At 50.9% G+C, this 24,404-nt stretch overlaps 2 protein-coding genes and 1 long non-coding RNA gene across 22 annotated transcripts in view; 1 reads left to right on the forward strand and 2 right to left on the reverse strand.

Moving 5' to 3' along the window:
• Window positions 1-12,398, reverse strand: part of OTUD5 (OTU deubiquitinase 5) — a 26,216-nt gene extending 13,818 nt beyond the window's left edge. For 5 of the 18 annotated variants that reach the window (XM_081564802.1, XM_081564801.1, XM_081564805.1 and 2 more), the window contains exons 1-2: window positions 11,768-12,398; window positions 2,032-2,125 (exon numbers count right to left, since the gene is read on the reverse strand). In XM_081564802.1, the coding sequence (XP_081420928.1) occupies window positions 2,032-2,125; window positions 11,768-12,361 (688 nt within the window). In that variant the 5' untranslated portion in view covers window positions 12,362-12,398. The remainder of the gene's footprint in view (window positions 1-2,031; window positions 2,126-11,767) is intronic. The other 13 variants (XM_081564812.1, XM_081564811.1, XM_081564816.1 and 10 more) reach the window with 4 other exon arrangements.
• Window positions 11,986-18,150, forward strand: LOC145536138 (uncharacterized). Its single transcript, XR_014075663.1, has 2 exons — window positions 11,986-13,374; window positions 15,106-18,150. It is a non-coding gene; the product is annotated as an uncharacterized LOC145536138 (long non-coding RNA).
• KCND1 (potassium voltage-gated channel subfamily D member 1) lies at window positions 15,674-24,172 on the reverse strand. 3 transcript variants are annotated; one of them, XM_081564798.1, is made up of 7 exons: window positions 24,046-24,172; window positions 21,465-22,623; window positions 19,379-19,541; window positions 19,197-19,280; window positions 19,010-19,108; window positions 18,494-18,744; window positions 15,674-17,070 (listed from the first exon to the last, which is right to left on the reverse strand). In XM_081564798.1, the coding sequence occupies exons 2-7, from the start codon at window positions 22,583-22,585 to the stop codon at window positions 16,842-16,844; spliced, it is 1,947 nt and encodes a 648-aa protein (XP_081420924.1). In that variant the 5' UTR covers window positions 22,586-22,623; window positions 24,046-24,172; the 3' UTR covers window positions 15,674-16,841. The 3 variants fall into 3 exon arrangements, with proteins under 3 accessions (XP_081420924.1, XP_081420922.1, XP_081420923.1); XM_081564796.1 differs by having other exon boundaries at window positions 21,465-22,705; XM_081564797.1 differs by having other exon boundaries at window positions 21,465-22,737.
• Between the last annotated feature and the right edge of the window lie 232 nt (window positions 24,173-24,404).

Consider the following 24,404-nt stretch of genomic DNA (forward strand, 5'->3'; position numbering starts at 1 on the left):
GCGTGAGGATAAAGTCCCCTTCGGGGTTACATGTCCTGTGCACTCTGCCCCAGGGAAACCTCCACATGAGGCCTAGAGACCCAGGGGTCATGTACTTCTCAGGGAGAGGCCATGGGGCTTCTGAGGTTTTACAAAGAAAAGCCAAGTGCAGCCCAGTCAGAGGAAATGTGTAGCCATAGTGCTGATAGGGAAAGGCCTTCAACCTGTCATGGTCAGCTCTTCCTGTAAGCTTAGGCCCCTTACTGGAAGGTCTCAATGAGGGGGAAGGGTCAGAAGGTGTTTGGAAAGAAAATCCAGATGGACACACACTTAAATTTTGTTTCTTACATGCGTTACTGCCAAGCCTGGTCCTAACTAGGTCCAAGGCCCGCCTCAAGTAACACCCAAGACACAGATGCCCAGCTGCATTCTCTGACCCTCACTCCACCAGCAGCCCTGCTTACCCCACATTCAGACTAAGGTCTCGGCACAGGCCCAACACCTAATGGGTCCCCACCTATTTTTCTTTGCATTCCTTTGGTCCAAGATGCCCCCAAACCTATCTCTTTCTCTGGGAAACACCCCTGGGAGAACACGGACTTGAGCCACAGGGATAAGGGAGTTGGAATTTTCCCAGCCCATCAAAGTCCACTGCCTGAACCTCTTCTGCTTGGTAGAATAGGGAGACAACCACTCACCCCACCTAACTTTCTATCACCCACTCAAACATTTGTGACTCTGAGGCACCACTAAGAACTGCAGAATCAACACCATTTCAAATATGGGAAAACGGGAGTTATGAATCAGGGGGAGAACTGGAATAAAGGGCTTCTGACTCTCAGGTCAAGGCTCTTATCAGAGGGGATGTTTCCTTGGGAGACATCAGAGCTCCAAAGGGAGTGATCACACTCCCAGCTTCCCTTGGACACTAGCATAGAACTTCACAATTGCTTGTTGAGTCACAGATCAGAGCCAGAGGAGCTTCAAAGATCTAGCTCAGATTGGACAGTAGATGGTATTAAGGAATTATTAATTTTGTTAAGTATGTAATGGCATTTTTGTTATGTTAAAAAAGAAAGAAAGAAAGAGTCCTTATTTGTCAGAGAAACATACAGAAATATTTACGAATGAGATGATCCATGTTGGGATTCTGTTTTAAAAATATTCTTGTTTCAGGAGAGTGAAAGAGTGGGTGGGGTAGTGATGAAATAAGGTTGGCAATATGTTAACAATTATTTTGAAGATGAGTGATGGGTATATCAAGGGTTCACTATTCTACTTTTGTGTAAGTTTAAAAAAAAATGTTCTGTGATCCTAAGGTGACTGCTGTGTGCTGCAGTTAAGAGCACAGGCCTCACACTAACCTAACCCAGACTCTGCCTCCTGACTGCACTATGTACTCTCTGACCCTAGGTAAGTCACTCTATTTCTGAGCTGCTTTTCTCATCTTTTCTCATCTGACAACTGGAAGCAATGGTCCTTCACTTATCTAGCTTGGAGGAGAATTAAAAAGTTTTCCTGTAGCAACTGACAGAGTAATTTGTCCCTGCTGCTGCTGCTGCTAAGTCGCTTCAGTCGTGTCCAACTCTGTGTGACCCCATAGACGGCAGCCCACCAGGCTCCTCTGTCCCTGGGATTCTCCAGGCAAGAATACTTGAGTGGGTTGCCATTTCCTTCTCCAATGCACGCATGCATGCTAAGTCGCTTCAGTCGTGTCCGACTCCGTGCGACCCTATGGACAGCAGCCCACCAGGCTCCTCTGTCCACAGGATTCTCTAGGCAATACTGAAATGGGTTTCCATTTCCTTCTCCAATCTGTTCCTAAGTAATGTTATTTTCTCCATCACTATTACTATTGTTATTATTACTTTCACACTACCACACTGCCTCATGACTGAAGGCTAGAGGACAACTACTAACTTAGGCTGAGGCCAGGAGTCCCTAAAAGACCAGCTAACTCTGCCCCCAACCCTGTCACACAAGTCACTCCTGACAACTGCAACATAGTTCGGGGGCAGCCCTAGGCCCTCGAAGGCTAAGGCAGAGACTCACCTACAGCCCGGAAGAGACAGGCACCATCCTCCTTCATCTGCTTGATGATGAAGCCCTTCTTATCTCGCAAGGCCTTTTCAAACCAGTGCTCCTGCTGGAGGGAAGAGATAGGGATCATCAACAGGAAAGACCCATACCCTCACCCCCAAGGCGCTGTCCTTGAACTCTTGAGGGACCCAGATGATTGACTGAGAGGACAACAGACAAGGTGCAGTTCTCCGCCCTGTTAGGCCACTCCACGCATGTGAAGCAGGAGACCCTTCTAGCGAATCAGTCTCTGTGTAAGCAGAAGGCTTGCTCACAGAGGGGCCTCAGCTGCCCTGAGAGCAGAAGCCTCATCTGTATTCTAACCCCTGCTGACCATCCTGGGAATCTCATCTTGGGCCTTCCCCTAGGCAGCCAGAGGCCCAGAACCAGCAAGTGCCTGGGAGGAGAACCTGACTTGACCTAGAGCAGATTCACCTGGGGACCCTCTAGCCACTTAGGGTAGGGGAGATATTGAGGAGGGAGTAGACTAGCAAGAGCCTAGATCCAGAGCCCCACATACAGCCAGAGAATTCCAAGGTATACTGTATAAAGCAAAATATATGCAAAGTACAATCTCACTTGTGACATTTAGCATATATATATATGCATATATATACAAACACACATGCATACGAAGTTGGGAACACTTTACACAAAGAGTTATCCCTAAGTGTTGGTATTACAGGTGATTCTACTTCACCATCTCATTTATAAGAGGTATACAATATGTAATCCAAAATTCTAAAAGCTTTTAAAATCAAGCCTTTATCTAACTCATTTAGCATCACAATCTGACCTGAGCTAACAAGAACCCATCTATTCCACTTAAAAGCGGATATTCAAACATTTCCATGCAGAAACATCCAGGTGTTTGACTTTGAGGTGCTGCTATAGACCCCATGGAAAGTGTTACATAATACACAGTTTACATCCAAGTGACTTTCCTAAAATTCTGAAATATTTCTAAATTCCAAAGTACAGTTGGCCCTAAAGGTGTGGGGTAAGTGAACCCATACAAATGTGTATTTTCAAACGTTTTAATGAATAGGTGGAACATATGGAATGTTTAGGGCAGTGAAACTATGCTACATACTGTAATGATGGTTACATGTCATTATGCAATTATCCAAACCCATAGAAAATGTACAACACTAAGAGCAAACTCTAAGACAATCTATAGACTTTGGGCGATTATGACGTGTCCATGTAGGTCCAATGACTATAACAAATGTACCACTTAGTGGGGGACACTGATACTGGAGGAAGTTCTGCATGTGTGGGGTCAGGAGGTATATGGGAACTCCCTGTACCTTCCGCTCAGTTCTGCTATGAACCTATAATTGCTCAAAAAAATAAAGTCTATTAAAAAAATGTCCACGTGTCACTTATAACATTTTTCATCTCAACACTAAACCAACCAGAAGCAGCAGACCTTTCTTAGACTCCTCACGCCATCTGCTGGTCACCAGAAGAAGTCAGCCTGAGCCCACATCAGGCCCAGGGGCCAGAAATCTCAAGGCTGCTCCTTGGGCACACCACCCAGCCCAGGGATTTACAGGATCTGGGCTACTGCTGATCAGACAGAGAGGATCACCTCTCTGCAGGTCATTTTTAACTATCTCAGATGAGAGAAATTCCTGGCAAAGTAGGAAGCACAAGGTCTAGAGGATAAAAGCTCTGGGTCCAAGCCCAGCTCTGTCACTCATTTGCTGCATGAGGTAGGTAATCTACCTGAACTCTCCAAACTTCAGTTTCCTATCAAATGGGGGATATCTGAGCTGCCTTACAGAGCTGTCAAGAGGCTTAGCGAAGTTTCAGGAACTGAAAAGGTTTTCTAAACAACATACCATGCACTGACGAGGTGGTCACCAGGAAGAGAAGGGACAAGACCAGCACACACACAGGTGACGTACAACTGAGAGGCCCTCAGAAACTCCTAGGTGAGTGGCTAGACAGGAGATGAAGGAGGGGTGACAAGAGAATACCCTATAGCGCCACCATCAGGGCCCACACTCCAGGAAGGTGTGGCTGGCTTTCCAGAGATGACAAAGGCACCTGGAAGCTCTTAATGGGCTTCCACAGGCAGCACAAACTCTTGTTTATGTACAACATTCCAGCAGTCCAGGTGTCCCTCCTTCCCCAGAGGCTGTCACACTGGACTAGCCTGCTCTAGCCAGTTCCCCTATCCCTGCCCTGCAGGTCAGCCATCTTCCAGCACCATGGCACCTGCAGAGAAACTGCAATTATGACTACAATCCCAGATTGGACAGAAGTTCTAAAAAAGCAGGGCACATAGCAACTTCCTGACTTCAAGTATGGGGGGGGGAGAGATTGAGAGGGGAAAAGGGGGTCAAAGAGCACGAGAGGTGCTCCTACCTACTCATCCAACAAAGGTTTACCAGGCAGCTACTAAGTCAGACCCTGGGCTGGCAATGAGGACAGAAAAATGAATCAGATTTGGTCTCAACTGTGATAAATTCATAAACTGCTAGGGGGTGGGGAAATAGGCAATGTCCACACACAAGTGTGAGCAGGGCTTTAAAAGAGGTGAACACACGGTCGCTGTGAAACAGAGCAAGGGACCTGGGTCAGTCGCTAAGGCTGGCATCTGAGAGGAGGTGCCACCTGAGTAAAGAAGTAAAACACCAAGACCTCCAGAAATGCTTAGTAATCACTTGTCATTCCAGGGATGCCAGAGACCCAACAATGAGTTCAGCAGAGCTAAACTCCTGCAGAGAACTAGGCAAGTAAGCAGGGCAGAGCCAGGAAAACAAGATGAATTCCTATTAGCCAAATGTCTGCCATGCCAGGTGCCAGATGCAAAAAGTAATCTCATTTAACTGTCCTTACCACAGCTCAGGTGGCAGGAAGCATTATCTTCATTTTATAAAGGCAGAAAGGAACTGGGATTTGGGCATCAGCAAAGCCTAGTGTAGAGGCAACAAGAGAAGCTTCATGAATCACAGCATGGAAACACACCTGGCGGCCCATTTGGGAAAATCCTGATTTGTCCTTAAAAGTGGAGAAGGCCTGCGTGTTCCCCTCGCACAAGCAAGGCTTTGGTCCTGGGGCAGCCAGACGGGCATCTGGGCCTGGATATGGAGGCCAGACAACTAGTCACCCACTGCCTTTGGCACCAGCAGCCTTTGGAGCAGGCTCTGGCTCAAACCCCTTCTCTCCTGCTATGGGGAGAAAACAGGGAGGTCATGGTCCTGGGCTTCAAAGAGAGCTTAGAGTCCCAAGAGCTCAGAACACAGTCTTTTCCTTTCCCCAGCTAGACAGGAGCCTCCAAGGAAGGTGCCAACTTGGGTGCTGTTTAGGAAAATGGCCCAGGAAGGAAGGGTTGGCGGGAGTAAGAGGTGGGAGCAGAACCAGCCATAAGCTACATCAATGCCCTGGCCTAAGAAAATCAAGTCCAGACCCTGGGATTTCACTGGTGGTCCAGTGGTTAAGACTCCACAGGGAGCATGGGTTCAATCCCTAGTCAGGGAACTAAGATCCTGCATGAGGCATGGCATGGCCGAAATAATATATTGAAATAAAGAAGTCCAGAACCTGAATCTTGCAAGCCCACTGCTGAACCTGTGGGCAACTCCCTCCACATCTCTGAGCCTCCAAAATGGGGCTGGGTAAAGCACTCTGACACCACAGCATCTGAGGTACAAAACTGCAACCTACTGGTTCAAAGGTTCAAGAGAAGTTGAAGCAGCCTGTGGGACCCAACTGACGTAGGTTCCAATCCAACTCCAGCAATTATTAGCCAGTGATTAACTGATCTGAGCTACAGTTTTCCAATCTGTAAAATGGGCTAACAAGCCTCCCAATAACAGGGATACTGGACAGACTCAAATATTACAAGACTGTTCAGTATGAGTGCACTTAATGACTTCCCTTCCTCGCCCTGGAAGGGAAACAAGAACATCCCTGAATAATGACCACCCAAAAATATCAGGCCCTAATCCCTGGAACCTGTAAATATTACAAGGAAAAAGGGTCTTTGCAAATGTGGTTAAGGATCTTGCGATGGGGAGATTATCTTGGAGTAGGGTAGGACCTAAATGCAATGCAATTTCAAGTGGCCTTAGGACAGCAGAGGAGGATCTGACACAGCCAGGAGAGACCACCCATACACAGAGAAGACAGGCAGAGGTCAGAGTGATGCAGTCAAAAACTAAGGAATGGTAGTAGCCACCAGAAGCTGGAAGGACTGTATTCTCCCCTAGAGACTCTGGAGGAAGTCTGGCCCTGCCAATGCCTTGATTTTGACCCAGTGGAACTGATTTTGGATTTCTGGTATCCAGAACAAAGAAAGAATAAATTTCTGCTGTTTTAAACCACCAAGTTTGTGGTAATTTGTCACACAAGCCACAGGACACAAATACAACACCCTTGTAGCACTCCCTGGTGTGAACTGTGAGGCAGCATGGCATGGCTCCCACCCCACAGGACCCACCTCAGTTGCATCCCGCCTCCATGGAAAGGGTTAGAATTAAAGCTGTAAGGGCCTGGAATCCCCCCTCCCAGCCTGGGAAGCCGCTGACCCTGTCTATCAATGAATGAGTTGCCAGTGAAACGAGGAGGAGGCAGGGGGAGATGGCAGCAGCAGTGGTAGCTCATGGACAGACAGATGTCTGGGAAGAGCCCACAGCCAAGAGGTTTTTAGTATTCTGGATTACACAGCTCTGCCCCAGCAAGTCTGGTGCCAAGACCACCCCTCTCTCCCCCAAAATACCCAGAACACTGGCTCTGCTCCATGGGCTAGACATAGGCAACCCATCCAGTGAGAAACACAGACAACACACTGCTCTTTAAGGACCAACAGAAGCTCTCCAGGGCAGAGGAATCAGAAAAGAGCAAGGCTCCAAACCTATTACTAGGCCACTGGGGGGGGGGGGAAGGGAATAATTAAAAAACAAAGATACAGGGGACTTTCCTGGTGGTCCAGTGGCTAAGACTGCGCTCCCAATATAGGTGGCCAAGGTCCAAACCCTGGCAAAGGAACCAGATCCCACATGACACAACTAAGACCAGGTGCAGCCAAAAAATAAAAATAAATATGTTTTAAAAAATGAAGATGCTATTACTCTGCAACAAAATTAAATGAAGTCTGATGCATGCTACAGCATGGATGAACCTTGAAACCATTACGCTAAGTGAAAGAAATGAAGTCACAAAGGACTGCATGGTGTATGATTCCATTTATATGAAATGTCCAGAAAAGACCAATCAATCAAGACAAAAGTAAATGAGTGGTTGCCAGGGGCTGAAAAGGGATGAAGGGATAGGGGATGATGATGATGCAGGGTTTCTTTCTGAGGTGAAGAAAATGTTCTAAAAGGGACTGATTGTGATGACAGATGCAAAACTGTGAATACACTAAAAGTCACTGAATTGTACACTTTAAACTGGTGAATTGTGTGATGTGTGAATGATGTCTCAATAAGCTGTTAAAAACACACACACACACAAAGGCCTACAGCACTGGCTGGGCAGAGGGAAGCTGGTAACTGCTTAAAACTTCATAGCATACCCCAAAAGCCAAGGGGCCCCAACTCAAAACTTTCACAATGGATGAGGGGAGTAGGGAGCAAGGAATTAAAGAGATTACAGAGCAATGAGTACCACCTCTTTCCTCATCACTACCCATTTTACAGATGGAGAAACTGAGACCCAGAAAAAGGAACTGCAGAAGGTAACAGGACTCAAACCCAGACCCTCAGGCCAAGTCCAACCACTTGCTGCTATACCACTCTGCCTCCTGATCAGAGGAATCAGCAAGTTCATAGGTGCCAAATGAAGTTGTTGCAAAGGCTCCTAGGAAGAACCCAGATGATCCTGGTGAAACTGCAGAAGAAGAATCAGCCAAGGTCCAAGGTGGGCCAGGTCAGATATTCAGTCAATAACCCTGGGCATGGATGTACTTTTGGCAGCTAAGCAAGAGTCCTGGGATTTGAAGTCAGACCCGTCAGGTCCAAAGCCTAAACTTTTTCTACACACAACCCTACCTCCACACCATCCAACAGGCCTCCTAACAGGCAACCCCCAAGCTAGCTGGCTACAAAAATCACTGTGAGGCCAACCCTGAGCCTCACACTAACCAGACTGTTTGTCCTGACCACCAAGCTTGGATGGTTGAGAGGAACAGAGGAGCAGGGGAGGAACCCAGTTCTTCCTTTAAAGACACCTACCATACCCTGTCACCTCCAGACCCAAAGGGCTTTGGTGTGAGCTCCCTGAAATCCGAAAGTTAAACAATGCCCCACCAGCTTTTACCTGACCAATGAGAAAACTGTGGCTCAGGGAGCACAGGCAGAACAATTCTGGTTCATCCAGAAAAGCCCCAGCAGAGCCACAGTGGAAAACCTGGCAGCTCGGCTACAGTGCCAGGTCCACCTTCTTCCCTCGGAGAAGGCAATGGCAACCCACTCTAGTATTCTTGCCTAGAGAATCCTGTGGACAGAGGAGCCTGGTGGGCTGCTGTCTATGGGGTCACACAGAGTCGGACACAACTAAAGCGACTTAGCAGCAGCAGCCACCTTCTTGCACCATCTCAGCACACAGGCCTCCTTCTCAAAATGCTCTGTAGGGTCCTCAAGCTCAGGACCCTCTCAAGTCATTCTTTTCCTAGGGGAGACTCTGACAAGGCAGCCATACCTAGGAAAGGAAATCCCTGACCCCACCACCTTCCTAGCACTGGGACCACTGGGGTGTCAAAAGGGCTCCTAAAGGCAGTAGATACAGTAAGAGCACTAGGACAGACAGGAAGTCTGGGTAGTCACAACAAGGACCAGAGTCACCATGTGGACTCTTTCTCAACGACTCTCCCCTTTCCCAAGGGTCTAAATGGCCCTCTAGGTCACAAATGGCCCCAATGATGGTTCAGGATCAAGCCTAGGGCAGCAGGAAGAATCTCTCCTATTTTCATCCCCTAGTTGAACTAGGTGAGGCAAGAAGCATCTTCTCTGACCTTTTGTCCCAAGAAGTGAAGAGAACATGAAACCTCTCCTCTGTCACTGGGAAGGGAAGGTATCATGCAAGCACACAGCTTTACTTCCATGTTCTTATGGGGACAATACAAAGGAAGAACTCCTAGCCTAAGAGATGGCAAAGGGGATGTAAGGAGGTGTCTTTCTAGTCACCATGGTGGCACATGGACAGAGAGACTTTCTCTCTGTCCCTGAAACTCATTTCTGTGGAAAATAAGGAAAAAGAAAGGCACACTTTATCACGACCAGGGAGAGAAGAAACAACTCCTGGTCCGGACCCTGGCAGATGATTCATCCTGCCAGGAGAAGTAGTAACGGATGAAAAGGGAACAAAGATGGGAACTCAAGACAAGGCCTTGGCCCCTGTGAATCATAGAAAGATTTACCTGAGCCAAGGGGGGAAAGAATGTGGGTGGAGAATCCCCTGCAGTGGGGATGTCCCAAACCCCTTCCCTCTCTCTGGAAGAAAAAAGCTTGTTGAAAGCTGTTCAGGAAACTCAGAATATTTCTCTGATCCAGGAAATTAGAAGCACAGCTGAATAAGGGAGACTCAGCACATCCTTCCAGTTCTTGAGGATAGGAGTTCTTTCTCAGTCCTCATATCCACAGTACCTGACAACCTTCTCATAGAAAGTAAGGGGAACTTCATGGGGGGGGGGGGTTCAGGATGGGGAACACATGTAAACCCATGGCTGATTCATATCAATGTATGGCAAAAACCACTACAATATTGTAAAGTAATTAGCCTCCAACTAAAATAAATAAATTAAAAAAAAAAAAAAAGAAAGAAAGGGGAACTTCCTAGCCTGAGCTGGCTCAGACAGGGAATTCTTATGATTGTGAAAAGCATCCAGGTCCTCTGTCCAATGGGGGGTGGCCTCAGGCTACACTAGGGTGACATCATATCCTTCTCACAGATGAGAAAGGATTATCTGGTTGGGGGGTGGGGGGTGGGGGGTGGGGAGGGAGGGATAGCCTCATATCCAAGAGGGGAGCTCAAGCTCCTCTCTAATGGAAAGGATCTCTTGTTCCAGAGGGGAAGCTCAGGCCCCTGGGAGGAGACTCAGACTTCTTCCCTCAGAATCCCATCTTACCCATGTCCCCAAGGGGAATGAGCAGCCAGAAGGATTCTGTTCAAAGTGGAAGGTGGGCTTAGGCTCAAGTCCCCAAAGGAGGAAATTTTATGACCCCAAAAAGACCTCTTAAGACTAGGGTACACATATGTTGTTTTAAGTGAGGTGACAGTTCTTTCAGGGTAGGTTCAGATATTGGTCCTAAGGTGGAGGAAGTGTCTCATGAACCCGAGGCAAAGTCAAACTCATGAGGGGAGATGCAGAACCCTATTCCAGAGGGACTCTATCCATGCCCCAAGGGAAAGGTCTCAGGGCTCAATTCTGGTCTGGGGAGACCTCCTGTTCCTAAGGAGTGCCTTAAGTTCCTTGAGAGGGAAGCTTGGACCTCATCTCTAGAGACATACTGGTCAGTGAGGTATATATGCATCTCTTATCCTTGAGGGAAAGCTCAAGAATCCTTGGCACAGTGGGTCTCAGATGTCCAAAGAGAATACTCAGACTAGTCCCTGAGTAGAAAAGTCCCCTAGAGACCTCTGTGCTGCTGCTGCTGCTGCTAAGTCACTTCAGCCGTTTCCGACTCTGTGCAACCCCATAGACAGAAGCCCACCAGGCTCCGCCATCCCAGGGATTCTCCAGGCAAGAATACTGGAGTGGGTTGCCATTTCCTTCTCCAGAGAGACCTCTGTGAGGGGATATCAATTTCTTGAAGAGAGCTTCAGACCTAAAAGCGCCAGTCTATAAGCAGGGGGAATCCTAGGCTCCAGTATACAAAACAGTGAGTCTCATATTCTCGAAGAAAGGTTCAGGCCTGGGGGAGGGGTGTCCAGCCCTTAAAAAAAGCTTAAGCTCCTAGAGAAAGATTCAGACTCTTGTCTCCAAGGAGATCTCAGATCCCTTAGAGGAAGCATAGACCCCTGTCGCTTAGAAAGGGATGAATCTTATGTGCCCTAGTAGAGTTTCTGGTCCCAGGGTGTTGGTTTTGATCCTTGTACCCAAGTGGAAAGAGATCATAGGAGAATATGTATGTGTGTGTGTGTCAGGTCCCTGACTTCTAGAAAAGCGAGTTTCAGACCCCACTGCTGCATGGTCCTGTGCTGTATCCCCCTGAGGAGGAGAAAGGGTTGTCCTATATAGTGTCTCAGACCCCTGAAAAGGATTTAGGTATCTTGGAGACACTCGTATCTCTGAGATCGCCACCTTACTTGTATTCCCAGGAGGAGGAATCTTAAGAATCTCATTCCAGGGGAAAAGAAATCTCAAGTCACCAAACACAAACCAAGGTCCTTTGAAGAATCAGGAGACTCCTCTCTCAGGAGGAATTCCATCCTGCCTGTCTCTCCTGGGGAGTGCCTACCTACTGGCCCTACACGATGAGGCCCCAGGGCCCACAGTCAACTACGGGTCCTAGAAGAGACCACAGACCTCATCTTTAAATCCTCCATCTTATCTGGGGCCTCTAATCCCAAATCCCTGGGAAGGGGGGGCGGTGAGAGAGTGTCTCGCAACCCCATCACCAGGGAAGAGAGCCCGACTCAAGAGAGAAGACATAGGCCCCTTGGAGCAGGCTCAAACAGCCTTCCCTGGGTCCCTAGCCAGTCTAGGGATCCCATCCACCACACTCACTCACCTCCCCCACCCCAATGCCCATACCTGCTCGACGGTGGCGGGGTCCATGGCCTCTATGCGCGCTGCAGCCGCTTCATATTCATCCTCACTGTTGTAACCTGCGCCGACCTCCTCACGCTCAGGACTGCCCCCGCCAACCGCACCAACCCCGGGGGCCTGACGCCGCCTCTTGCTGTGACCCGGCCCTGAGCAGCAGCCGCCCACACCCACGGCTCCGCCCACGCCCACCACCACACCCGCCGCGCCCACGCCCGTCGCTGCTGTACCCAACGCATCACCAGGACCGCCGCCGGGACCTCCGGGGCCCCCGCAAGGAGGTGGAGAGGCCTGCTGTGGCCGAGGGCCCGCCACGGCGCCAGGCGGCACGGCCAGCGCCCAGCGGTGAAGCGCACCCGGTGGCCCCGGGAGAGGGCCTTGAGGCGGTGGCGAAGCCCGAGGACGGGCCCCCACGACGCCCGAGTCACGGTCGCGGTCGCCGCCGCCCACACCCGTGCCGCCGCCGCCCACGCCTACACCCCCGCCGCGGCGAGGCGCCGGGGGCAGCGGTCCGGGCGGCGGCGGCTCGTTGGCAGGGTCGCCGTCGGGAGGCGGTGGCTTCTTTTTGGGGAGAATAGTCATGGCGGCACCGCCGAGTAGCCCCCAGCAAACCCGGCGCGGGGGACGCTGGGAGAGAACCCGGATTGGGGGGGGGGCTATATAGGTGCGCGAAGGACGACGGGATCGCCGGGACCCGGATAAAGAGAGCGCGGCACTGGTTCTCGAACCGTCGGCGGAACGTGGGTCACGCGGCAGGAGAACCCGGATGTGAAGTCCAAGATTAAGGCACCGCGGCGAGCTTGTCGTAGCCTCTCCAAGTCCAACAACTTTATTGCTACGCTCGTTCCGGCCTAAGGCTTCAAAGAAAACAACCAAAACAAGCACCTCTTCGCCCCGCCCCCTTGCAGGTTCTTGTACTACCGGGTGGGGCCTGGAACGTTGCGCAGGCGCGCCGGGGCACAGCCCCGCCTCTTGCTCGGAAGTACGTGGGCAAAATCTTCACTGCCGCCACAACAATTGCGAGCACCAACCAATCGAAGCGGCTGCGTGGGTGTTCGATGATGCCCACGGGCCAATCAGAAGCGGACGTCGCCCTCCCCTGCCCACCGTCTCAGATTGCAGTCAAAGTTGGCACCCTTGTTCCTTGCCTTTCCCTTCGCTTGTTCCGTCCGGCTCTTCTTTCCCCGATGCTCTGACTCGCAGGCGGGGCACTGCGACAGAACAGCGTGGCTTGCCCCACGCACAAATTTAAAATCGCCTTCCTTCCAGGCTTTTAAGTTGGCCGAAGTCAGCCGGACTGACTGCAAAAATGTCAACACTCCCAGAGCTTAGCTAGCCCCTGAAGCGTCAATTCCGGTTCCACCCACCTACAAATTCACATCCGGTGGAGAGGCGGGCGCCGCTTCACACTGGCAACAGGCCGAGTTCCGCGGTGATTGGTTAAGAGATGCCACCACTCAAGTCGGACGGGCCAACCTTGGGACAGACATGCATCGTGGGGACAAGTGGGTGTTTGGGAAGCAAACACGCCCTCTCTGGCATCCGCGTACTCTCGCCCTCGCGTTGACCTCCCCGCCTCCGTGGCTAGTGCGCAGGTGCGGCACGTATTTTTTTTTTTTCTTTTCTTCCCTCCTCTGAAACTGTTTACCTGAATCGAGCAATGTTTATAAACCAGCTCGGTCACTAACCAGCGTCTAGCAGTAAAATTGGTAAAATTCCTGCTACTGAACGGATGGAGAACTACAAGCTAATCCTAGCTGTGCCTCTCCTATCTGAGTGATCTCTGACAAGTCATTTAATACCCACCCCATCCTCAGTTTCTACTTCTCTGTAAATGGCAATGATAATCCCAATTTAAGGATCAGAGGTTAATCCTTTCAAAGGGTCTGGTGCTATGCCTGGCACATCACTAAATTAGTCTGTACTGTGGTGCGATGGAAAGGACCCCAAGCTTTCGAGTTAGGAAGACCTCAGTTCCAGGCATACGTGGACCATTACCACGGTATGACCTTGAGGAAGTCAGTGTCTCAAATTTGAGGTTACCCATGTGTAAAACGGGAATGATAATGCCTGCCCAGACTACCTCGAGTAGTTATGGAGGTGAGTTGAGCTCATGAACGAAGAAAGTGTTGTGAGAGGCGAGGGCTTCTTGCCAGTCTTAGGAGCCAAGCCATATAACAGGCCATCATATAACTCTTCTCAGTGCCACCTAACCTTCTCCCTTCAGATGCCAACCCTAGTTAAAGGTCTTCCCTGAAAGGTGTCAGTAATAAATAGACTACAATGGTATTTTCTGCTTATAAGACTGAATTGGAGAAGACTCACGTTTACTGAGCTTCTTGTGTTTAGGGCACTGTGCCAAATGCCTGTGCAAGTTATCACACTGAATCTTCTCATGACCATCTCACTTACCCATATATCTCACTCCCTACTCAATGTGTCCAGCACTATACACCTAAAAGTGAACTTATGATAATAATTGTAGTCAACATTCACCAAGTACTATGTGCCTGTCACTGTGGGCTCAACAGCTTTGATGTTCCTTTTGCCAGTGAATGAATGGCAACCCCCTCTAGTCTTTACCCAAGACAGAAACCTGAGAATTAACCCTGTTTCCTCTTCCTCAAATCCCACATACCTGTCAAGCCAAGTTTTGCCAATCCTATCTCTGCAATCTCTTGACTTTCTAACTCTTGCTGCCACCTACCTGGTCTAAACCACTATCATCTGCCAGCTGGACAACTGCAAGCCTCATCACTGTTCTTCCTCCCTCCAAGACTGGTTCTCTGTAATCCACTCCCCACAGTCAGAATAATCCTTTTGAAAAACAAACCTCAGGATGACTTTCCTGTTTATAAGTCTTCAGGGGTCTCCATTATCCTTAGCATGAAGTCCACATCTGTATCATAGCTTAAAAGGCCTTTTGCTATCTGGCCTACATCCTCACCTAGTCTCTACATCCTCACCTTCATCACAGCCTCACACTCTCCTCACCAGCTGTGCTGAACCACTTCAGTTTCCAAGGACCTGAGCTGGTGCTCTAACCTCCAGGTCATTGAGCAGGCTGTTCCCTCTGCCTAAAACATTCCACTCTTTGGTCTTTTGCCTGGCCAATTCCAATTCATTGTTCGGCCAGGTTAGATTCTCCTGCCATCCACTAATCTTGGTTCTACTACCCTATGTTGTAATTGCTTAATTGCCTTCCACACTCACCCCTGTAGATCAGAGATGTCTACTTTGCCCATTTTTGTACACCTAGGGCTAGGACATGATATGCAGTTAATAAATATTTGGTGCATAAGTGAATGATTATCTCTATTTCACAGATTAGCAACTTGAAGCAAGAGAAGATAAGTGATCCTCTCACCCAGGGACTGGAACCCATGTCGCCCTGAATCCAAGGGCTGTCTTCTCGGTGCTCCACAGAGCTCAGTTACACTAGTCTAGAATATCCAGTGGCCCAAAAGAGAGAATAAAGGTAGGGGACATCCACAAGGAAGCGGAATTCGCCAAACTGAGAGATGCTTTTCATCATGGTTTAATTCAGAGCTGTTTGCTGTCAGGAAGCCTAGTTTCAAGTCTCCTCTAAGCAAGTGTGTGCTGCCTTGGTTCTCAGTTTCTCTATCTGTGAGTGAGGGGGCTGGAGCAAATTATGTTCATCAGGCATGTCTCAGGATCTCCTAGTCTGTCTCACTGGCTGTAGGTTTACCTCTTCTAAGCACCCTCTTCCATTTCTCCTAGATCCCCATCTTCTAAAATACACCAGCAACCATCCACCTCCCATAACTTTTCCCACAAAAGCCCTTCTACTAGTTAAAAAGAATTGAAACTGGAGTATTTTCAACCCCCCAGTCCAACCCAGCCCCAAACCCACAGAGCCAGGAGGTGCTCATCCTCATCTCTCCTCTCAGGTTTTATTGACTGATGGAAACTACATCTTTGTCAGCCACCAACTCCACAGGGACAGTGCTGGGGACAGGGAACCTGAGATGATGCCAGATTTCAGCCTGAGAGCAGACAGAGAGTTCTGGAAGGTGACCCAAGAGGGAGAAGAGAGAGGAATACGTGAAAAGGCATTGTGGGGTTGGAGGAGGAGATCAAGAAGTTTCTCCTGCCGCCTACAACTCCTAGAGTTCAGGAATAAGCTGGACCTCAGTCCCTGACACTTCTGGATTCCTGCCCAAGAACATGGAGTCAGCCCATGATCTCTAAACACAGCCCAGTTCTTGCTGGCTGCCAGACTTTTATCTCAACCAGTCCAGACTCCAGCCCAACCCAGGAAGGAGGTAAACCAGAAAAGAGAGAAGGAGGCATAGTTAGAGGTAGCCCCTATGATTAGGGCAGATGTAAATGCTGCAGCAAACTGGGCAGAGGCTTTGCATAATGTCACAGCAGCAGCTGCTATTGCTAGAGTTTTTCTCACGGCCCAGTGGAGGACAGGGTTGTGGGGACCCATTTCCAGCAGCCAGGGAAGGGGAGTGGTGTTTGTGCTATCTGTATGTTTGGGGAAAGGCAGCCTAACCCCTCAGCCAAGGTTTAGGGGTGGCAGGTCACTGCTGAGACCACAGCCCATGAAACCTGTGGTTGCATTCCAAGCTTCAGAATTTGGGAGCTTTTTGGGCCTGGTGGAGGGTGGGGTCTTCTAGAGGCCAGATCATCAGTGAGAGTTCTCTTCTCTGAACCCCCAAACCTCCATAGCTCAGCCAGAGAGAAGAGTTAGTCTCACCTCTCCTTCTTGTGTCAGAACTGGGGAGGGGAGGAGCATGCAGGAGGCCAGCTTGGGTAGAGGGGCCAGTCCCAGTGTGCTGGGGCAAGGAGGTTGAGGGTCTGAGGAAGCCCAGCACTTCAGCTCCTACAAGGAAAACTGTCTGGGGTAGGAGAAGTTTTCCATTCCCTGGCTATTTCCCCACCAGGTAGGCCATTCCATGAAACTCCATTGCATAGTTCTCAGTGGAGGGCAGAAGGGGTCCCCAGGCCTGCCCTTCTCTGCCTTCCCAAAATATGGCTTTGGAAAGGAGTCCCCAAGAATTGGGAGGGCACTCTGGATGGGCAGGCCTGCCTGTCATAGGGAAGAGATCTTGACAGTCTCGGGAAGGAGGCAAGGGGTACCCAGGCTGGAGTTCCTGAGGGTGCTGCTGGCCCCACCACCACCACCGCCAGGGGAGGAAGGTTGGCTCTCATCTGGGGTGTTGGCAGGAGGGGTGGGGATACTGATGATGGCAGCCACGAAGTCCCGGCTGTCGCAGGTCAAGTCAAGGCTGTCATGGGGCTTGGCATTGAGGCTTGAGCGGCTGTGGATAAGGGTGGGAATATGGAAGGTTCTTAAAAAGTCATCTTAATACTTGCCACAGCAATCATGACATTTACTGAGTGCCTGTTGGGTCCCTGGCCCTGAGCTCAGTGCTTGCCCTGCACCCTCATTTATGGAGGTGCCAAGTGAGTGCTCTGGAGTCAAACAGTCCTGACCCCACTTTAACCACTCTAAACCTGTCTTCTCTCATCTGGAGCATGGAAATAATATTTCCTACCTCAGAGAGTTGTTGGGATTAAATAAGATAATAAATGGTGCAAAGTGCTCAGAATAGTGTCTGGAACATAATGAGCACAAACGTAAAAGTGTTCTCTATCGTGGTTACTCCTTACAGTGTCAGAGTCCTCACAACAGTCTACAGGGAGATGACACAATCTGGTCCCTGTTCCTTTCTGATTTTACCTCCTCCCACTCTTCCCCTCTCTCACTCCACTTTACACACAGAAGCTTCCTGGCTGTGCCTATAACCTGCATACCCATTCCTGCCTCAGGGTCTTTGCATAGGCCGTTTGCTCTACCTGGAAAGCTCTCTCTAGATATCCACATGGCTCATTCCTTCTCTTCCTTCAGGTCTCAACTCCCAATGTCACCTCAGCAAAACCTTCCCCAACCACACTATTAAAACTGCATCACACCCTGTCCTACACTCTCTATCCCCCATCCCTGATTTATTTTTCTCCTTGGCACGTAACATACTGCATCGTGGATAAGAATCCACCTGCCAATACAGAGGACAGAGGTTCAATCCCTGGTCCAGGAAGATTCCACATGCTGTGGAGCAACTAAGCCCACGCGCCTCAACTACTGTGGCTGTGTGCTGCAACTATGGAAGCCCACACACCCTAGAGCCCACACGCCACAACTACTGAGCCCATGTGCTGCAACTACTGAAGCCCACGTGCCTAGAGACCGTGCTCCACAAGAGAAGCCACCACAATGAGAAGCCCGAACACCACAACGAAGACTAGTCTCCTGCTCACCGCAACTAGAGAAAGCTGGTGTGCAGCAATGAAGACTCAGTGCAGCCAAAAATAAATAAATAAAAACACACTGCACCATCTGTGTTTTTGTTTTTTTAACTGTCTCATCCCACTAGAATATAAGTTCCATGTCAGGATTTCTGCCTGTTCTATTCACCTCCTAAACTGAACTAAACTCCTAAACTAAAATGAACTCCAGAATGCCCCAAACTGTGCCTAGCATACAGTAGGTGCTCAATAAATGTTTGTTGAAAGTACAAATGAAAAATGAGGAGTTCCAAACAAGATAAGCAAACTTCCAGCATGGAGGAGTTTGGATTTGAGCTCGACTGGCAAGATTTGGAGTCATGAAATCTTAGACCCTGTGTTCCAAGCTCTGAGCTTCCCTGGGGAAAGGGGGGTGCAGCAGGTGGGGGTCCTCACCTCTGAGGGGCAGAGCTCCTCCGCAGCCCTGCCAGCGTGTCCAGCTCCTGCATGCTACCACGGCTGACTGAGGCAGTGGAGTTGGCAAGGCGGATGGCACGACGCTTGGCCCTGCGGGGGCAGCAAGAAGATAGCAGGCTGCCAGCTCCCACTGGCTGGGAGGACACAGAGGTGCTGCGGCTGGTGCGACTACCCAGCGAGACAGCACCCAGGGCCTCGCTGAAGGTTAGCTCGTCCGTGAACTCATGGCACTGTGGGCAGAATGGAGGCATGATCACAAGGCACCACACAGACACTGACCTCACCCCCAGGCCCTTGCTTAGGCTGTTCCTTTCTGTCAGTCACTCTCTCCCCTTCCCCTGCCCACCCTTCAAGACTCAGCTCTACTGGGGCCTCTTCCAGGAAGCCCTGGGTGATTTCTACAGTTAGTAGTGAGTCTCCCATTCCAGGAGGGAGCTAGCTTGGCGGAAAAGGGACCCCCTTCATTCTCCCATACCACCTCTCATTAGGCCTCACCGTCGTCTTCTCTAGACAATGCAGCAAGTGGTGATGTTGCTGCTCGAAAGCAGAGCGGTTCCTGACACACAGTGCCTGCTCCTCCCCACCGCCACTGTCCTGGAATGGATAGAGGAGAGGGATAGGGTCAGCCCCTTCCACCTCCTGTCGCTGCTCACCTCTCACCCCAATCTGAGCCCCTATCCACCTCAAGGCTCCCATTCTGCTTGTACTGCAGGAAGGCATTGGTGGTACCACTCTTTGCCAACCGAATCCTTGCCAGGCGCACCTTCTACAGAGAGAGGAGGAGAAAAGATCAGGTGGGCAAACAAAAGGAGACTTGCTTGGGGTGTGGGGAATAGTAAGTACTCAGGTTGAAGGTGCAGTTACCTGCTGTGCTCGGCGCTTGTCAGCACGCTGGTTCTGGTGGTAGATGCGGCTAAAGTTGGACACAATGACTGGCACAGGCAGGGCAATGACCAAGACGCCACTGAGTGAGCAGATGGATCCAAAAATCTTGCCAGCAATGGTGCTGGGTACCATATCTCCATAGCTGGGGCCAGGGGAGGTAAGCCAAGGTCAAGAAAAATGCCCACCCACCCCTCAATTTCCCACTGCATCCCATCCAACCTGACTCACTCTGCAACCCTGGCCAGGCACTCAAACTCTTTTTCTTGCTCTGCAAACTGTAGGGAATGACCTCCCTGGCCACCAGTAGGGGTCAAGTGAAAAATGGGCCCTCAGTCCCTACTGTCTGCTGCCCCCATCCAAGCTGTGCACTGGGCATCTGAGTCAGCTAGAAATCTATTAATACCCAGAATAGGGGAGAAGGAGGAAGTCACAGGCAGTAAATATAGCCTCCCAGAGAAAAAAGTCCCACCACCACAAGTCAGCTAAAGGGCTCTAAGTCCTAGGAGCAGTTCTCTGTTGGTGTTGCTCCTGTGTGTCTTACCTTCTCTAGGTAGGATTCCTTCTTATTCCCCCAGGGGAAGCCTTGAAACTGTCCTCATATGAAAAAACAGGGGGGAGCCTTGAAACTCCTCCCTCTCTTTCTCCATACCATGCCCCTCCCCCTCTGATGGAGATGGAGCAGAGCCAATCTTACCAACTTGTTTGGTTGGGGGGGGTAAAGCTCAGAGAGGTTTCATAACTGATTTGCTCAAGATCACACAGCATACTTTTGTTCTAACCACAGGACCAGATCCGCTCCACAGAAACGTTTGTAACCTCTGCAGTTTTCAGCCTCTTGGCCTTTGCTCAGGCCGTACCCGCACCCTCTCCCCAACCTCCCCCACTCCCAGAATGCTTCTTTCTTATTTCTTTCCTTTGACTCATTTAAAAGTCTCTCCAATTTGACCATTCTGGCTCTGTGATGTGTCATCTCAGACTATGTCCTCAACTATGTGACACCCTCCCAGGGTTGTTGTGAAGATTGAACAGGATAAAAAGATATCAAAATACTGTTCCAACCTGTTCTCAGGGCTCAGTATTTGTCGATATAATCGTGAACCCCCAACTTGAATTTTTCTTAGAAAACTCAAATCAATTTTTTGTACCTCTACTAAGGTACTGAGTAATCCTAATGCATTCATTCAACAGATACTAAGCAGCAACTGCCTATCCAATCCCAGTGATAGGAATTTAGAAAAGGATCACAGTATCTGCCCTAGACAAAGTCTTTAAGAACAAAATAAGTCTGATGATTTCATCTGATGCTTTTATCCCATTTCCTCTCAAGGACTAAAAAAAAATAACACTGAAAATACCTTGTTCTGGGGAAATATCAAGGAATCACCAAGCCACAAAGGTACCGCCCCACACAGCTGATAAATCTAAAGGGTTGGGAGACATGGGCCCTCAAGATGGAAAAAAGGGTGCTAGAAAGTCAATTTCTATTTATCTTGCACCAGAAACATGAAGAGAATTTTCATAATGTGACTGAATCCCCCCTGGATGTTGAAAGAAAAAGTGAAGTCACTCAGTCATGTCTGACTCTTTGTGACCCCATGGACTGTAGCCCACTAGGCTCCTCTGTCCATGGGGTTTTCCAGGCAAGAGTACTAGAGTGGGTTGCCATTTCCTTTTCCAGGGGATCTTCCCGACCCAGGGATCGAACCCAGGTCTCCCATGTTGCAGGCAGACGCTTTACCAACTGAGCACCAGGGAAGCCCATCTGGATGTTGAAGGGGTTATCATTTCTCATTTTGCAGGGGGGAAAACTGGCCCAGGGGGAAAAATGTCAACAGAAACAGTGCAGCTAAGAACATCTTGGAATCCAAGTCTCCTGACAGGGAAAATAAAGGCATTGTCAGAGGTGGAAGGGATTTGGAGATTAATCCAACTCCCTCAATTTTACAGATGACAGACTGGAGCTCAAATAGAGAAAGAGATCATTGATCTAACCTTTTTTAATTTTACAGAAAAGGTGAGTGTAATTGACTGACCGGGCAGCTCCCCACACAGGGTCTGCACTCACCCAAGTGTGGTCATGGTGACAATGGTATACCAGAAGGCCGCGGGGATGCTAGTAAAGTTGGTCTTGTTTGTGCCTTTCTCAGCATAAAACATAACAGTGGCGAATATGATGATGGCCATGGTAAGGGAAAAGAGGAGAAAGCCCAGCTCAGAGGCACAGCTCTTGAGTGTGTAGCCCAGAATCCGCAAGCCCTGTGAGTGCCTGGAGAACTTGAAGATGCGGAATACCCGGAATACCCGCAGGGTGACAAAGGCGCCTGAGACATCCTCATTCTTGGGCATGAAGAGCCCGATGTAGTAGGGCAGGATGGCCACCACATCAATGAGGCTCATCACACTCCGCAGGAAGCGGCAACGGCTGGGGGCAGCAAACAGCCGCAGGAGGTATTCGCCTGTAAATATGAGTACACAGGCCGTGTCCATGCAGAAAAAGGCCAATGGGAAGCGGTCGCCACAGGGCTGCTCCCTTGGTGGCCGCCGTGTAGGGCCGCGGCACGGAATGGTCTCCACCACGTTGGCGATGACAGACACGGCGATGAAAAAGCCGGTCACGTAGTAGAACACTAGGGCTGCGGTGCTCGTGTGCGGGTTCTCGAAGGCCCGCCAGAGCCGCTGCCGCAGGGAGCTGCCAGCCGGCAGCGCTGGGCCGTCCCCGGCCTGCTCAGCCTCCTCGTCCTCTGCCAGGCGCTCGGCGTTCTCCTTCTTGCGGTCCCGGTACTCTTCAAGGCAGCAGTCGCCCACAAGCTCGGGTACCAGGCCATAGAAGGCCAGCTCTTCGTCAAAGGCCTGGATGCACTCCTGCCGCGGGCAGTGTAGCCGGCCCGTGCGGTAGAAATTCAGCACGTGCCGGAACATGTCCGGGTCGCGATCAAAGAAGTACTCGCCTGAGTCGGCGTCATAGAAGAATTCCTTTTCTGAACTGCCCAGCAGAGTGTCTGGGTAGCGGTCCAGCGTGTTCTTCCAGGTCTCAAAGCGCCGACCGCTCACATTCACCACCAGAACCTCATCCCCTCGAGATGCCTTCACCCCCGGCGCCGGGGGCAGGGGCTGCTGGGCCAGGGGCAACCAGCCCACGGCAGCTGCCCGCGCGAAAGGCAGCCAGGTGGCCACGCCTGCCGCCATCCTGCCGCGCCCCAGGCCCGCGGAGACTTGGGGGAGGCCTTTAGGAAAATGTGGCTGTCTCCAGGATGGTGGAGGCTTGGAGAGGCCCTGGGCCACTCGCACAAGGAAACTGGGGGATGTCTAGAGAGGCCAAGAGGAACCAGGAGGAGGAACTAGAGATAGAGAGACGGGCAAGGGCTTGTGGGGGATGTAGAGGGTCTTAGAGGGACCAGGGGAGTGTCTTGAGGGGGTGAGAAGGGGCTAGGGAACATGGAAAGGAGCAGAAAGGAGGCATCTACAGATGCCAAGAAGGATCCGACGGAGGGTTCAGAGAGACTGAGACGGCTCTAGAGGATTCTGAGAGATATCTAGGGGTGTCTATGAAGGAGCAGCAAACACTGGGGAGTTGTCCACACTCTCAAGAATTCTGAGGGAAGAAGGAACTGGAACCACTTAGTGGGCTTGGAGAGAGGATTGGGGCATCCAGAGGTGTAGAAACAGAACCAGAGGTGTTTGCAAGAGGCTGAGAGTGTCTGGGAGGGGATTGTAGAGGGGCTGAGAGAGGTGAGGAGGGCCGTCCAAACTCTCAAGACTTCTGGGGAGAAGATAAGGGGATTGGAGCCCCCTCATGGATCTAGGAAAGGGGTTGGTGCATCTAAGGGGTGACTACAGAGCCAGGAAGTTGTAAAGAGGCTGAGAGGTAACTTGAGTGCTAGAGCTGCCAAGAACAGCCTGGGGGTGGTGTGTCCACACTCTACAGGAGTTCTGGAGAAGGAAGGAGAGGTAGGGACCCTAGCGGGGCTGGAGAAGGGGTGGGGTATCTAAAAGGGGAGATATGGGACCAGATTATTTTGAAAAGGCTGATGTGTCTGAGAGAGAAGGGTATCCAGCTGGGCTGAGAAAGCCTGGTCCACGCTCTCAAGAGTTCCGGGGGGAGGGAAGGGACCTGGGAAACCCCTCAGGGCTGGGACTCAATTGGAAGGAAGTTGGGCACAGCCCCAGAGCACCCAGGGAATCAAAAAAGGCTAAGAGGAAGAGGAAGGGGGGGGTCCCCCTCGAAACGGACTAGAGAAGGGGGTGGGGTGTTGAAAGGAAGTTGGGTGTGTCTCAGGAAGGGGGTTGTTGGGCCTTGCAGGAGGCCCACAGGGAAGGCTAGGATCAGGCTGCGTCCTACCGTTGGGGGCTGGTCTAGGGAAACCACACCCCGAGGGGCTGGCGGTGTGTGCTGGGCATCGGCAAAAGCAGCAGTGGCAGCTGGAGGAGGAAGAGGAGAAGCAGCCACGGCCAGGCAGGCCTGGGAGAGAAGGCAGTACAGGCAGGAGGAGGGAGCTGGGTCCCTGGAAGCAGGCTCTGGAAGGACACGGTCCAGCGGGACCCTTGGGACCATCCCAGGGTGGGCTAGGGCATGGGGGCTGGATCAGGCAAGGACAAGGACAGCACTATTGGCGGCCCCCTCCCCCTTCCCCAAGGGCCGTCCTCACCTATGTCCCCGTTGCAGCAGCAGCAACAGCGGTGGGGCTGGGGGTATCAAACACCGGAGCTCCTGCCCCCCTCTGCAGAGATGCTCCGAGTTCTCCACCTCCTCTGGCTCTCTCTCCCCGCCCCTCTGAGCTTGTCGGGAGATGGAGGGAGAGGCGGGGAGGGGCCTCGTGGCTCCCAGAGCCCCCTCCCCTAGGACAGTCTGAGAGGGACCCTGGGGAGACTCCGCCTCCTACAAAGCTGGTTGGGCCTCAGTCGCGTCATCTGGAAAATGGGGGTGGCGGGGAGCTTTGCCAATTCTCCCCACCTCCTTCCTGGACTTCCCCCTCTTCCTGCCCAGATCTACCCCCTCTGCCCCCAG

The sequence above is a fragment of the Giraffa tippelskirchi genome, chromosome X, assembly GCF_054371585.1.
Source record: "Giraffa tippelskirchi isolate mGirTip1 chromosome X, T2T-mGirTip1v1.2.pri, whole genome shotgun sequence".
NCBI classification, from domain to species: domain Eukaryota; kingdom Metazoa; phylum Chordata; class Mammalia; order Artiodactyla; family Giraffidae; genus Giraffa; species Giraffa tippelskirchi.

Excerpts from the sequence above, each read along its gene's own strand:
- KCND1 (XM_081564798.1), bottom strand. The coding sequence starts at position 22,585 with ATGGCGGCAGGCGTGGCCACCTGGCTGCCTTTCGCGCGGGCAGCTGCC. Across the intron at positions 19,109-19,196 it reads AGCAGAATGGGAGCCTTGAG|GACAGTGGCGGTGGGGAGGA; the intron begins GTGGATAGGGGC and ends TATCCATTCCAG. Across the intron at positions 17,071-18,493 it reads AGGAGCTCTGCCCCTCAGAG|CCGCTCAAGCCTCAATGCCA; the intron begins GTGAGGACCCCC and ends CCTTATCCACAG.